This window comes from Mchenga conophoros, linkage group LG12, assembly GCF_057382185.1.
Source record: "Mchenga conophoros isolate Kocher_MC1m ecotype Shallow Benthic linkage group LG12, M_conophoros_male_GT1.1, whole genome shotgun sequence".
Lineage (NCBI taxonomy): Eukaryota > Metazoa > Chordata > Actinopteri > Cichliformes > Cichlidae > Mchenga > Mchenga conophoros.
Genome location: NC_140537.1, coordinates 28,083,652 through 28,097,932, shown reverse-complemented (window position 1 = coordinate 28,097,932; position 14,281 = coordinate 28,083,652). Strand labels below are relative to the sequence as shown.

General features: G+C 39.0%; 3 protein-coding genes across 4 annotated transcripts; 2 read left to right on the top strand and 1 right to left on the bottom strand.

Moving 5' to 3' along the window:
* Positions 1 to 33: 33 nt before the first annotated feature.
* polb (polymerase (DNA directed), beta) lies at positions 34 to 5,711 on the top strand. The gene is made up of 14 exons (XM_085295004.1): positions 34 to 249; positions 557 to 614; positions 1,889 to 1,955; positions 2,329 to 2,403; positions 2,532 to 2,590; positions 2,721 to 2,770; positions 3,072 to 3,123; positions 3,252 to 3,306; positions 3,396 to 3,468; positions 3,550 to 3,620; positions 3,705 to 3,791; positions 3,922 to 3,989; positions 4,304 to 4,443; positions 4,615 to 5,711. The coding sequence occupies exons 1-14, from the start codon at positions 189 to 191 to the stop codon at positions 4,707 to 4,709; spliced, it is 1,011 nt and encodes a 336-aa protein (XP_085151130.1). The 5' UTR covers positions 34 to 188; the 3' UTR covers positions 4,710 to 5,711.
* A 646-nt stretch (positions 5,712 to 6,357) lies between these two features.
* Positions 6,358 to 8,511, top strand: dynll1 (dynein, light chain, LC8-type 1). 2 transcript variants are annotated; one of them, XM_085295008.1, is made up of 3 exons: positions 6,358 to 6,512; positions 7,269 to 7,407; positions 8,093 to 8,511. In XM_085295008.1, exons 2-3 carry the CDS (start codon positions 7,276 to 7,278, stop codon positions 8,228 to 8,230), a joined length of 270 nt encoding a protein of 89 aa, XP_085151134.1. In that variant the 5' UTR covers positions 6,358 to 6,512; positions 7,269 to 7,275; the 3' UTR covers positions 8,231 to 8,511. The 2 variants fall into 2 exon arrangements, with proteins under 2 accessions (XP_085151134.1, XP_085151133.1); XM_085295007.1 differs by having other exon boundaries at positions 6,362 to 6,516.
* A 1,603-nt stretch (positions 8,512 to 10,114) lies between these two features.
* On the bottom strand, positions 10,115 to 12,865 carry rpl6 (ribosomal protein L6). Its single transcript, XM_085295005.1, has 6 exons — positions 12,696 to 12,865; positions 12,495 to 12,593; positions 12,117 to 12,260; positions 10,739 to 10,787; positions 10,412 to 10,596; positions 10,115 to 10,296 (listed from the first exon to the last, which is right to left on the bottom strand). The coding sequence occupies exons 1-6, from the start codon at positions 12,840 to 12,842 to the stop codon at positions 10,144 to 10,146; spliced, it is 777 nt and encodes a 258-aa protein (XP_085151131.1). The 5' UTR covers positions 12,843 to 12,865; the 3' UTR covers positions 10,115 to 10,143.
* Positions 12,866 to 14,281: the final 1,416 nt, after the last annotated feature.

Sequence of the window (14,281 nt, the reverse complement as noted above, 5' to 3'; positions counted from 1 at the left end):
GCTAACGATGACGGTTTACGCACGCCCCGCCCCCTCTACGTTATCGTTCATTGTTTGGCGTGAGAGCTAGCCTAAGCCAACCTGCTAGTAGGAGGCTAGCTGGAAATAAAACGAGCTTCAGGCTCTTGTGCCTACATAAACGCTCATATATCTTTCCAGCGTTTATTTGAGAGACTGTCAGATTCAAAATGAGCAAGAGGAAAGCGCCACAGGAGTCGCTAAATGAGGGAATAACAGACTTTCTCGTCGGTACGTAAGAGATTTTTGAACTCAGCTAACCGTAGCTAGCATGGAAGTTGGGTTCTGTTATTGAATAAAAATACCCACCGTGCTGGTAAACTAACTTTGCACGAGTAGCGGGTATCAAAATATTTTAAATATGGAGTTGTAGTTGTTGGATCTAGTTATCTGGATTACTTACACGTGTGATTTGGTTCGCTCGCTATCTGCCTTGTCATTTAAATGCCTTCTACCTTCAGCTGAATTGGCAGAAGATTAAACTAGCATGAGGGAAATGTGAAGTCTTGCATTGTCCTAACACTGCCTCTGTTTCCAGAATTGGCCAACTACGAGAAAAATGTCAACAGAGCAATACACAAATACAATGCATACAGGTAAGTTCATAATTATGTGAAAACCTGTCCCAGTCACTGGTCTTCATAAAACAAGCGTTTCAAGTGTATTACGTCCACTCAGCCATCAATGATGGTGTTAGTACAACGCCCCCATATTAAAGATTACAGCGTTTATATGACTAAGAATAGACTCATGCTAAAAGAAACATTTTATTGAATTAGAATTTCTTTAAAACACTTAGAGTTAAGAGAAATAACTATTTTTTTCCTTTTTTTTTTAGTTGCTAAAAACTACATTATTAGAGTGAACCCCACATGATCGGATATGCAGCACTTCACAGGAAGAACCCCCTTTTAACAGGGGGACCTCCAAAAAGACCTCCAGTAGAACTAGGTTCGGGGAGCCTGTCTGTAGTGACCTGTTTACAACAACAGGAACTTGGAGGTGGTAAAAAAGGAATCATAACATGCATTAGTGGTATATAACACATAAAGTGTTAAAAGAGGTTAACTGAATCATGGGAAGCCCCAGAGCAGGCCTTGTCGTTATCAAAAAGGAAGTTTTATAGTGGAGAGGGTGACTGTCTCTTCAGTAATAAACTGGAAGCTGATTCCACTGGAAAGGGGCTGATGGCTGAAGTCTTTACAACTTTGTTATTTAGGGTCCAGTAAGCCAAGTAAGCCTCCAGTCCGAGAGTGAAGGACTCTGCTGAAATAATAGGCTAGAGTCCAGTCATTCAGGACTTAAAAGGATTTTAAATTTGATTTTGTATTTAGCAGGTAGCCAATTAAGATAAACTATAATAGGAGAAGTATGATCTAGTGTTCTAGTCCACCAGAAAAGCATCGAGTGCAGGATAAACTTTCTGGATTTATGATTAGGTTTTTGCTGTATGCTGTATCACTGGCTTGGTGTACATGATACATTGTTAATTTAATATACAATACACTAAGTAGAATAGCATTGGGGCAGGGATAGCTCAGTAGGTAAAGTGGTCGCCCCATGATCGGAAGGTCGGCGGTTCGAATCCACTTAACGGCTACCCTGAGGTACCCCTGAGCAAGGTACCGTCCCTACACACTGCTCCCCGGGCGCCTGCTTAGTGGGCTGCCCACTGCTTCACTGAGTGAATGGGTCAAATGCAGAGAAAAACAAGTAATTTCCCCATGGGGATCAATAAAGTATCCATCACCATCATTGTCATGTTTACACTTATGATCTAAAAGAAATTAACCTAAAGAAAAAGTGGCCTAATTCAATTTTACATATGTTTTTTGCTAAGACTTACATGGTCCCTTTTTTCTGTGCTTAGGAAAGCAGCATCTACGATTTCTAAGTACCCTCACAAAATCAAAAATGGAGAAGAGGCCAAGAAACTGGTATGTATGTATATGTTGTCATAGGCAGACTGATAGATAAAAAATATAAATGAAAGAAATATCTTCTTTCTTAACAAAAGAATTGGCATATAGGACAGCAGATTTCTCTTTGCATGTTGTCAAATCAGAGATCATCTTTGATCCTCTCCATGTGCTTTAAAATCTGTGACTTTCACTGTCACAATGACATTGTTAAACCTGGCAGCACCCCCGTCATTATTTATCTTGTCTACCACTAATGTGCTCATGCTGCTGTTTATGTGATGGCCTCTGTTGTAGCCTGTTTGTCAACAGCTTCTCTGCACATCTTACATAATCACTGCAGATCACACTGCTGAGCAGCAGCCTCATGATTGTTGTCACATTTCAACAGGATGGTGTTGGAGCTAAAATAGCAGAGAAGATTGATGAGTTTCTGCAAACTGGCAAACTTAGGAAACTGGAAAAGGTGAGTCTAAGAATGTGAGATCACATTACTGATGTCACACTGTAAAAATATTTTTTTAATAGTTATTTTTATGTATATGTACTGAGTTATTACACTGACTGATGCGCTACATTTCTATCTTCCAACAGATCCGAAACGATGACACTAGCTCTTCCATCAATTTCCTCACCAGAGTTACTGGAATTGGGTATGTTGTTTGGATGTTCAGTCTGTACTTATGATAAAAAAAATTATATGTTCATATTCAGAATTAAAATATACCAAGTATATTATTCACTTTCTGTTGTAACATTGTATGTGCTTTATGTTCACTTCAGACCTGCTGCTGCAAGGAAGTTTGTTGAAGAAGGGGTGAAGACTTTAGAAGGTTTGTGTAGCATTTGCCTCAAATTAAAATTGATACATATTTTGTGTGGTTAGTATAATTTTTTCTTTTTTTAGCTTAGTGCCGTGAGCAGGCAACCACACGCCACATGGCTAGAACGCAGCAGGCAAGGTTCAAGCTGACCTGTGGCCCTTTGCTGCATTTCTTTCCCTCTCTTTCTCTCTAATTTCCTGTCCTCTCTACTTACAATCCAGAAAAAAAGGCAAAGACCAAAAAATAAGTAAATATAGAATAAATTTCAATGAGAAGGATTCTTGATTTTGTTTTTTTGTTTGTTTTTTAGATTTGAAAAAGATCGAGCGCAAGCTAAACCATCATCAACAGATTGGCCTGAAGTAAGTGTGACTAAATGTTCTCCAGATGTTGTCTTGTAGGTTCTTGGTCATCCAGATCATGGTTTGATGTATTTTAAATATTTTGAAAAAATGTTTCAGATATTAAAGTTGTTTTTTGCTGTCTTTAGGTACTTTGAAGAGTTTGAGAAAAGGATTCCAAGAGCTGAAATGGAAAAGATGGAGGTGATCAAGATTTTTATATTTCTAATATCTTTACATGCTTTTTTTTCATACAGACTGCCCTTACACTGTGATTTCTTGTATTTACCCAGACTCTTATTCTTGGAGAGTTGGAGAAAGTTGATCAAGAATATATTGGAACAATCTGTGGAAGCTACAGGAGAGGTATTCGTATCAAGTTACTGGTCCATAGGTTTTAGGTTGCAATACCACTTGAGCCTTTTTAATACTGTTCATAACTTCCAGGTGCTGCATCGAGTGGTGATATTGATATTTTGCTGACCCATCCAAACTACACCTCTCAGACTGAGAAGCAGGTAAGACTTAACTCCATCACTCAGTTTAATTACAGGGTGACATGTCTTTTTAATCTTATTTTTTCTTCTGTTTCTGTTTTGCAGCCAAAACTCCTTCATGCTGTGGTTGAGCATTTGGAGTCCATCGGGTTTGTGACTGACACACTGTCCAAAGGAGACACCAAGTTCATGGTGAGGCATCTTGTTTATTTTCTGTCTTACTGAAGGAGGTACTGATTTGTAATGTAGTTAGTACTGTAACTGCACCCAGTCGCTGTAGCGCATGACTGTGGTCATGATGTTTTGGATCTTGTTTTTCTAGGGAGTCTGCCAGCTGCAGCAGAATGATGAGGATGACGAGGAATACCTTCACAGACGTATTGACATTAGGTGCCCTTCTTTAAATTGGTCATTTACATTTGAAACATTTATACAGGCTCATGGGATTCATTTTGTTGCTTCAGGATTCTTTGTCAAGATTATGTGTAATCATAATTAAGCACTATGCTCTTATGTTTAATTTTGTGTATTTATGGGATCTATTTGTGATGCTGTAATTAAAACAATGCCAGTACTGTTTTTCAAGTACCAGGCATTCCCAGTTATTCAGCACAGACAGTAAAGAGGCAACCCTATTTTTGTATTTGATATTTTAACATGTAGTTTGTTCCTGCTCACTGACAGTCTTTTATTTATTCTCAAAGGTTAATTCCCAAGGATCAGTACTACTGTGGAGTTTTGTATTTTACTGGCAGTGACATCTTCAACAAAAATATGAGGACCCACGCACTGGAGAAGGGCTTCACTCTCAACGAGTACACTATACGACCACTGGGGGTCACTGGTGAGTGTTAGTTCCAAAAAAACAACAACAACGACTAAAACAACAGGAAAAAAACGGAATTTCCTGAACTCTTCTCTAGCTCTGAGCAACATATATATCATTCATCACCAACCAGTGATTCATACTATAAGCTTTTAACATGAGCTGTTTTCCTTTGTGCTTCTGTTGTAGGTATGGCAGGGGAGCCTCTGTTGGTGAATAGTGAGAAAGACATCTTTGATTACATCCAGTACAAATACAGAGAGCCGAAGGATCGCAGCGAGTGAAGCAAAGGACAGCTTTACAGTTAGATCTGGAATTAAAGCCACAATTCTCCTAAAAGAAAAGAACTAAAAAAAATAAATGTTTCCTGGTGTGTTACTCTTATCCCTGCTTAGCCATGACATTTATAGAAAATAATGTGAAACAATTTTAATTTGTTTTAATTTTCTTCCCCAGTCATGATATTATGATATAAACATGACAATGCTTTGAAAGAAAAATTACCTGAGGTTTAATTCTTCACAGTCAGGCATTTGCATCAGTTTTTAAACAGATTTTTAAAATCATCTTCATTAGTAATTTATTATGTCTTTATTTTACCTCATATGTACCTTTTAATTTTTGATAAGCCAAAAAAAGGATAATGACCTGCAAGAAGTAATTACTGTTGACTGGCTCCTGTTACATTTGTTCAGCATCACAAACGATGAAGACTGTGGTCATCAGAGCATTCCCCTCGACAACAGTGCTCTTTAACACTTTGCTTTAGTTGTGCAAGGTTTTTAAATTATAGTTTTTTATATATTATTGTATTTTTGTTTTCTACTTTGGGCAGACCAATTGGAAATTATAAGGGAACATGCAAGGAATTTATGATTCACAGGCTAGGCTGGTTATTTACAAATACAACTGGTTTGGGACAAAATTGGCATTGAAATCTTTTGACAAATTAGTTGTTTTGGTGGGGTTTTCGTTTGTATATTTGTTTTACTCCATTGCTGTGTGACTGCACTGGTAGAGTTGAGTAATCTATTTTGTGTGAAACAAATCTATGTAGTGAAGGTTACCACAATCATATCTTCAACGCTTTGTTTTTGAAAGGGGATAGACTAAAGATGCAAAACTTGAATATTTGAATTAAGATAAAACTTAACAACTTACAATATGTTTTACATGTTTACGCAAACGTGTCAGAAAATATTTAAGAAAAAAAGGATCTGTGAGGTTAATGCAAATTGTTCATTTTCTGTATGTATGAGTGTAGTAAATGCAATACAAAAACCATATTTGTATTTTTATTTATTTATATTTATTATAACATTTAAAATCTAATGTAAATCACTAGGTAATAGTTCATATACCATATTCATGACATAACCCTTGGGATATAAGCTGAAAGCCATATTTTCAACGATTATGGTTTGTTTACTGCAGGCAACTTTTTCCAGGTACGTCGCATTTACCAAAAACTGTTTCTATGGGCTATTTGTGTTCGTTTGTTTTTCCCCCTTATATACAACAGGTTTGTTTTTATTTCGTAGGTTTTAAGTTAAATTATGTTAATGTAAATATGAGTGAATAATTTAGAGATATATTATTTTTCTTATGCTACTCTGGCATTAAAAATAATGTCGTAACGACGATAAGACGACTAGAAAGAAATTTCAAGTACTCTGGCATTAAGTTTTTTGGTTTGTTTTTTATTTCTCTTACAAAACAATTAATTTAAACGACAGAAAAATAAAACTTTTTAACTTAATTGTGAATATTTTTTGTAAAAGAGGTAAATTAATTTGTTGTACATCCTAATAGTGGTATAAGTTATTTACAACGATTGCCACGGCAACAGCAGCAACCGCAAGGCATGATGGGTTGAAATAAAATGCAAGCAGAAATACCAGCAAGATAGGCCCGAGTCAGCCAATGATGGCGCTTTGTGCATTAATATCAGCCAATCGGAACTCGTCGAGCCAGCAGTCTCTTACTGCTACACACCCACGTTACTTTTGTGTCAACCACTTCGCGGGAGTTGTCACTTCAGGAGCGGTCATCTCTTTAAAACTAGAGAAACAGTATACGAGAGACTAGTAGGTAAATCAACCAATTCGCATGAAGAAATTTGATTTTAATTAAATATCTTGCAAATGTTACTGAAGCCGTGATGTTTGCGTGTAACGTTAACTGATGTTTGTTCCTTTTTTCTTATTCGGGATGAATGATCAGCTAGTTATGGTGCTTGAGCTAATTAACGCATCATCATCGCTTGTGCATGTGGCCATGTGTTTGCTAGGAAACCACTCTCCTGTTGACACCTTACTTCAGATTAAGTACTGTTTTTGACAAACGTTACGTTTTAACGGGAGCTGTGGATGTATTATTTTGATAACTTATGCACCGAAGTAGATAGCGACAGGCGTTCATTCTCACTGTTTTCTAACGTAGGGCAGTTGAAGCAATGTGGTTTAATTTGTGCAGTCTGATTTCACAGGCTTGTGGCTGAAATCTCGGAAAATGTGAGACTATATAATCGCAATGTCCTGCGTATCCATAGAAACTACGCAGAGCGCGCGTCCAGCGAGCCTGCAGCTGATTGAAGTTATGCAACACTCGTAGAAAAAGCTAGCTCAAATATTATGTATCAGGTATTATGTAATACCGGCGTCGTCACTAAAATAGGCGTTTTTCCCCTTCTTATTCTGTCGCTAGTCTTGAAGCAGTTAAAGGCTTGAGTCAGACAATGATGAGGACTCTTAGGATGCTCAGGCTCTCCAGTCAGCGGTATTGTGCGCGTGCCAGTGTGCCTGTGAGGATGATGAATTCACCGCTGTGTTTTGGTTTCCCAGGGCAACCATGTCTGACAGAAAGGCAGTGATCAAAAATGCCGACATGTCGGAGGACATGCAGCAGGACGCCGTGGAGTGTGCCACTCAGGCCCTGGAGAAGTACAATATCGAGAAAGACATCGCTGCATATATTAAAAAGGTAAAGCTAAACAGAAAACATTTTTAAAAAGCACAAACTAGGCTGTACTTAAGCATGCAGGCAAAATCTGGAAGACTGAGGCTATTTTTGCACTCAACCATCCTGTGCATCATTGCAAGTTACATACCCTGCCTGGTATTTGCAATTGTTTCCTCTCTTCCTGAGGAAACCTGTTCCTCTCGAACTGTCTGTCCTTCAGAAGCCTCATGCCCACATTCTTTAGCTCTGTGGTGTAGGGAAAGAAACCAATATCATAAGGAATTTGGGATCAGTGATTTCTTGCAGCTCTTTTTGTATATGTTTGTATCTGACCAGATATTTTACCTTGAATGGGTGGAAAATGTCATCTAAACTTAGCTGTCACACTAGGCCACCCAGTGTATTTCTCCAAATTCAGTGCTTTCCGTTACCCCTGCCCAATGATTGGGGGGGAGGCTTAAATTGGATTTCTTGATTATTTTTTTTTTAAAGAATAATCTGAAAATATGGTTCATGATCTGGTCAGATAATTTTTACTACAATGTAATCAGTGCAAGAAATCTTCACCTGTTTGAGAGGGGGGGAAAAAACAAGACTTTTGACCATCACCTTGTCTTATATAGGATTTGCAGGCATTGTCTTACCCGCTTAACATTTGTGCACTTTTTTAAAAAAAAAAATTTTTTTTATTTTTTGTTCCACTCAGGAGTTTGACAAGAAGTATAACCCAACCTGGCACTGCATCGTTGGGAGGAACTTTGGCAGTTACGTGACTCATGAGACGAAGCATTTCATTTACTTCTACTTGGGTCAGGTGGCCATTCTGCTGTTTAAGTCTGGCTGAGAGGGGAGGGGAAAGCGTTTTCCCGACACCAGCTGACCATATACAATACGGACTGACTCCACAAAAGGCACTTATCATTCCTTGGCAAGGGGCCGCTGCCTTTTTCTGTGCTGCTTTCTACTTTGTTGTTTTTGAAGATTTAAAACAAAAAAAAAAAACAAACTAAAAACTAAAACGTGGCCATGTTAAAGAGATGAAACACTTGTATTTATTTTTGTCTTGTTACATTAGACATGTCATTTTTTTAATTAAAGTATAGCTGTTAAGCTGTTTGGGTCCAATGCCTGCTGTGGTCATTTCACTCAATTTCAGTTTTCAGATTGGTTAATGTGACTATCTTGCATACTGAGGCCACATCTATAACCCCGCCATCAACAAGATGATCATGACTTGTGCCACTCCCAGTCTCTTTCCAGGATGGTGTAATGGGGTTACATTTGTACAGGATGAGCGGTTTCCAATCTGTGCTTCCTCAGGTCTTGATATGACAAAGCGTCTTTCAGTTCATTAAATCCATTAAATGATGAGTCACAGGGTTCTGTTCCAATGCATTATCCTTGGATAAAGCGGGAAAACATTGCATATATATCCATTACTATTCAGGTGACGCCTAGCTTTAATCATAAAGCCAGATGTTTCAAATTGAAGTACATGTGTTTTTAGGGTTTTATTCTAAATTGACACAAAAGTGAGGCTATTGTACTAAGTCATAAAAAGTCTTAGAAATGTCTACATTTACTTTAAGTAACATTACCTTGACCGCACCCATGACTTTGATCATTATGTCCTCAAATGTTCATATGTAGAATTGCTTTTTAACATTTGTTCAGCATCCCAAACAGAGCCTTCAGCTCTCTCTTCTGTGGAACCAACTTAGTTTGGAATTAGAAAGACAAACACCATCTTTACTTTTTAGATTAGGCTTAAAACGTATCTTCTTCATAAAGCTCTTAGTATGGCTTAATCAGTTGATCCTGAATCCTCCCTTTTCATTGACCTCTTTGTCCTTCCACTCACCTGGTAGCTCACAGGTGTCAAACTCCAGGCCTTTAGGGTCTGTGTCCTGCAGGTTTTAGACGTGTCCTTGATCCAACACAGCTGATTTAAATGGTAAAATCACCTCCTCAACATGTCTCGAAGTTCCCCAGAGGCCTGGTAATGAACTAATCATTTGATTCAAATGTGTTGAGATCTAAAACCTGTACGACACCAGCCCTTGTGGTCTGGAGTTTCCACACCCCTGTAGGCTCAAGCTTCAAATTCTGGTGAGTTGCAGGTGAAGATTTTTTCCTGGTCAGGAGAGCAACCAGAAGATTGAAGGAGGGGTGTATCATATACAAGACAGAGTGAATAGTTTGGAGAACATAAGAGGCAAGACATTAATGCCAGGAGAGAGAGAATATATTGTTAAATTTGTGCCAAACATGAGACCAAGGAGGATGAAAAGTGCACGCAAAACAAAAAGGCAAAAGGCTATATGGAGAGATTATCCACTGTAGTGACCCCTTAAGAGTACAGCTAGAACACTTCTCTGCTCATCCATATCATCTTGATCTCACCTCATAGCCAATCAACATGAGTTGTCCATAGGTTGAACTCACCCCTAATCCTATTCATCAACCTCATCTCCTGTCTTCAGTGTTTGTTTCAGTCTCCAAACCACAAACATAGCTGGCTTCAACCACCTTGGTAAACATTCGCTTTCATTGTTGCTACTATGTTTTTAAAATCACATCACTTCTGATACTTCTCCACCCTTTGTTGCTTTGGATAGTTGACCCATATAGATGGACATGTATATTACAATGTGCTACTGAATTGGCCAGGTTAATTATTAAGGACCATATGCAAAGAATTTAAGTAAAAACCAGATGAGACATGGCATGAAGCGGTCACTGTTTATTTCAACACATTTAGAAAACCAGCTTGTGAGGGTAGACGCCATTAGACAGGAAGAAGGAAGAGCGCAGGTACCCTTGCAGCTGAGGTACTTTCTTGATAAGGGGCAACAGCTGAGAATCAACGGCTTTCTGGTCCTCCTTCCTCTGCTCTGTCAGCTGGAATTTCTGTACGTGAAGAAAACCAACGAGTCAGTCGTTTTTAATCCAAAAGCTCATTTTCAGTACAGTAAAAATTCAGAATATATATATATATATATATATATATATATATATATATTACCTCTTTTTCTGTATCAAAGATTTCTCCCTCCTGGTGACGTGGCCTCCTCAGCTTCTTCTTCTTGAAGTAGGCATCGTTGAGGGTTTTGGGGATCTTCATACCAGAGATGTCAATTTTGGTGTTTGTGGCAATCACAAACTTCTGGTGGGCCCTGCGCACGGGGACTCTGTTCAGGGCAAGAGGGCCTGTGCAAAGGAAACAAAGATGACAAGAGTTTAATAGATGCTCAACATCTTTTTTGTAATTTAATTTATTACAGGTTCTACTGCCATGTGCATAACTGTGAAGTAATGACAGTATTTAAAGAAGAACAAAACCCATCCTTACCAGTGACGAGCAGGAGACCACTGGAGAGCTGCTTCAGGAAGACCACGCGCTGAAATAAAAAGTGCAATTTAAGCATTAAAGAATTAAGAATTAACATTACGGCATCCATTGCTCCATATATCCTGTGTCAACATGAATAAGACCATTTTAACTATGGTAGTGGGTAGACCAGTTTAATAACCTCAGTCGGCTTTAATGCCAAGTTATTAAGATTGGAGAAAAGTAATCTTTTTGACGTGCTCTCCTAATTTTAATGAAGGGCCTCTCTGCCTCTCAGTTCCACAGCTGAAGCATTATTTAGGTCAGCCGCAGTTTGAAGTGTGTGGGAACGCTCGCTTCCATAACTCGCCCATGCAGCATTCAAGAGTAGGAGCGACAATGTCTGTGGTAGTGAGGGTGTGATTATGGTGATGTACCCAGTGTGTTTGATAAGCAACCTTCAGCAGGTTTATTTTCAGGAAAAATGTATCTGATACCATGTGTTTTGCATCTATTCACTGGTTTGTTTGTTTTTTTAAATTAAAGTTCTATGATAATTCATGGCAGAAAATAATGCTCAACAGATCATTAGCAAACTGCTGAAATATGCCTCAGCTTGGGTTCTTTTGGTAAAGTCCATTAACTGTAGACTGAGTGCTTCACTGGCGTGTTCATGCAGTGATGCAGTTCACGTTCAATGTAGTTTATATTTGACATGAACTGCCTGCTAGCCCTATAACACTAACTCATTAATATTACTATGAAAATTCTTCTATAATGAACTAAACTATGAATTGCAAACAAAACATGACCGACACCAAAGCTATCACTGCTATGGATCCTTCATATGGCATGAAGGCAGTTTCCAACTGTGGAGGATTTGTTTTTGCTCTTCTAGAGTAACAAAGCCAACCGATTTACACGATATTAAATTTTTCATGGCTCAGAATGGGCCTTAGAGGGAACCACAAATAGGTACCAATCTAACTTCCAGTGACATTATGGTTCAGTATACAAGACCAACATTAACAAAACTCATGACTATGCCCTTTGGGGTTGACTAAGTCTTCTATGGGTGACAGTTTTTGTTTTGTTTTTTGATTACATAATACCTAAAAATAAATAAATAAATATAACACCTCGTGATTCCAGCAAGTTTTAACTTATGGCAAGCAGAGCTGATTTGGTCCTAAAGCAAGATCCTTGCTCTTATGACACCCAGAGTGGACTTTCCACTAAAGATAAACCAGGTGACATTGAAACAGAATATTCATCTGTAATGTGACATCATCAACTGATGCTACAGCCTGAAAAAGTCAGCCTGTGTGAAGCTGCAAGTGCTCCTGCTAATTGATGAGACTGACTCATTATTGAGGCATATGCCAGAAACTGTTGTCACCTTTCCACGGTGGCGCCCAGTGAGCAGAATGAGGACAGTTCCTGGTGTGATGGAGGCACGCAGGTTCCTCTTGTGCTGGGAGAAGGGCTTGATCCCATGGCTCTTCAGTTTACGGGGCACGTCCTCTGTGGGGTAGTAGCGGGGCTGTCGGAGTAGAAAATAAAACTTTAGATTGCTGTTGTATGTTGTTGTCAATATATAAACTTTATGGACAAATGTTTGCCTCCAAAAAACCACAACATGACCACAAGGCAATAAACATACTCTATTAAAAACACTGTGCATTAACTGTGTCTGTGTTTGAACAGACAGAATTCCAAATTTTACCTACATAAAACAAATCTTAATAGAAAGGACAAATGTATATGCATTACTCACCATCTTGCGCAGTTTGACAACACGAGTGCCTCCGTTCTTGTCTCCTCCAACGGTTTTGACGACAGTGGCCTTGGGTCTAGCCTGGATCTTCTTTTCCACCTGAAGGAGAACAAATTACCATCAAAACAAGTGGCAAAGAAAAAGTGGCATGCCTTTGACCATTATTAAACAATTTGTGTGGTGTCAAAGGTCTGCCCTTACCTTGGTCTCAGTGGTTTTGGTCTTCCTCTTGTACATGGCCCTGCGAGCATACATAGCGGACCGGGAGTAGCGACCGATGCCCCGGGCCAGAACCGGGTTCCGGCTCCCGTGCTTCTTCTTCTTGGCAGCTTTGTCTCCCTCTGCCATCTGACACAAAGTAAAAAGAAGGTAGATGTTTGTTAGGGTCTCAGATGAGCAATGATTTATGATACCACAGTGATGTTATTGGAATGTGTTCCTAGGTTTATTGCACTAACAACAGCAGAACAGCAATGTATTAAGACCTTAAACTCTAAGCTGTTGTGCTGCTTGCATTTCTGCACAAACTATTAGTAAGCACCAGTAAACACTAATAAACTATAAAGTACTATGAAAATGATTTGGCTGGTTACTACCAAAGAGCCATCATAAATGCAGAAGCATGACAAGTAACGCTGGCTAGCCGTTAGCAACTTTCCGGGCTAACCAGCCATTTCTCGTCTTCATTTACAATTAGACAAAATTGATTTCTTAACATTTCCAAGTTTAAATGAAATACCCAAACAACGACAGCGAATAAGTGGAATGAATAAAACCGAAGACTGAAGAAAGACGACACGTTTCAACCACCAGCCTTGCTAACGTTACAGGCTGTACGGAGGCTAGCCGGCGGCCTAAACCTGCACATCTAAGCATATCTACAGTAACATGAAGAATAAATCATGGCAATAATGATGTCTACCGTATAGTCTAAACATAATGAATCGTCTCATGATAGTTGGAGAGAGTATTTTTTATTCTCTAACACGGATGAAAGCAGATTTCTTTCCCACAGTAACACGAAGGAAAGGCTGTCTTACCTTTGCTATGAAAAAAAGACCGACATCCGGGCATGTGACGTATATAAGGACGCTGGGCAATGGCGTTGACGTAATTACGTTGTTTACATGACGTGATGGTACTTGTAGTCCACATAATGATTTTCTGTTGCTCTAGTCCCATTTCCATAAATACCTCCTCGGATCGACTCGGCACGGTTCGTCACGGTTTTTAGGGTTTTTCATTAGGTCATAGCACCTGGTACCAGGTATTATTTAGTACCTGTTCTGCCAAAGTTCCAAGCCATCTGAGCAGTTCATAAATTGTGACATTGTCAGACTGCATGCCACCGATTGGCTGGGTCACAGGCCTTACTCAATGATTAATAAGAGCATTTCGTTCAACACCGCCATTTTTGAAATCCTGCAATGAGGGAAATGGCTACAAAAACAATCCCATGTTCCCAGAGTCTGACGAAAAGACACAGACAGAGCAGCAGGTATATTCTTGACTGGACGTCCACCTTTGTTGTAGCATTCATCTTGCCTTGTCTCGAGACCATGCACATTTCGAGGTACTACACTGTAATAGAAAATCATTTGATCCAAGTCTAGTGGCGAGTCGGCCCAAATAGGTTCGAATGGAAAAGGAGCTTATGTAGCATAGGCGAGTTTAGACCCTTCTCCATAAGAGCACCACAAAAATAACTATATTAAAACTAGTTATGATCGCATATTTTAATATTCTTTTCTGACTGTCTTCAAATGTTATATTTTCCTAACTTGTCT

Coding starts and splice junctions, on each gene's coding strand:
- polb (XM_085295004.1), top strand. CDS start 189: ATGAGCAAGAGGAAAGCGCCACAGGAGTCGCTAAATGAGGGAATAACA. Junction 250..556: donor AATAACAGACTTTCTCGTCG/GTACGTAAGAGA, acceptor CTCTGTTTCCAG/AATTGGCCAACTACGAGAAA. Junction 2,404..2,531: donor AACTTAGGAAACTGGAAAAG/GTGAGTCTAAGA, acceptor ATCTTCCAACAG/ATCCGAAACGATGACACTAG.
- dynll1 (XM_085295008.1), top strand. CDS start 7,276: ATGTCTGACAGAAAGGCAGTGATCAAAAATGCCGACATGTCGGAGGAC. Junction 7,408..8,092: donor TCGCTGCATATATTAAAAAG/GTAAAGCTAAAC, acceptor TGTTCCACTCAG/GAGTTTGACAAGAAGTATAA.
- rpl6 (XM_085295005.1), bottom strand. CDS start 12,842: ATGGCAGAGGGAGACAAAGCTGCCAAGAAGAAGAAGCACGGGAGCCGG. Junction 10,788..12,116: donor CTGGGCGCCACCGTGGAAAG/GTGACAACAGTT, acceptor TTTTTATTTCAG/CGCGTGGTCTTCCTGAAGCA. Junction 10,597..10,738: donor TGGTCTCCTGCTCGTCACTG/GTAAGGATGGGT, acceptor TCCTTTGCACAG/GCCCTCTTGCCCTGAACAGA.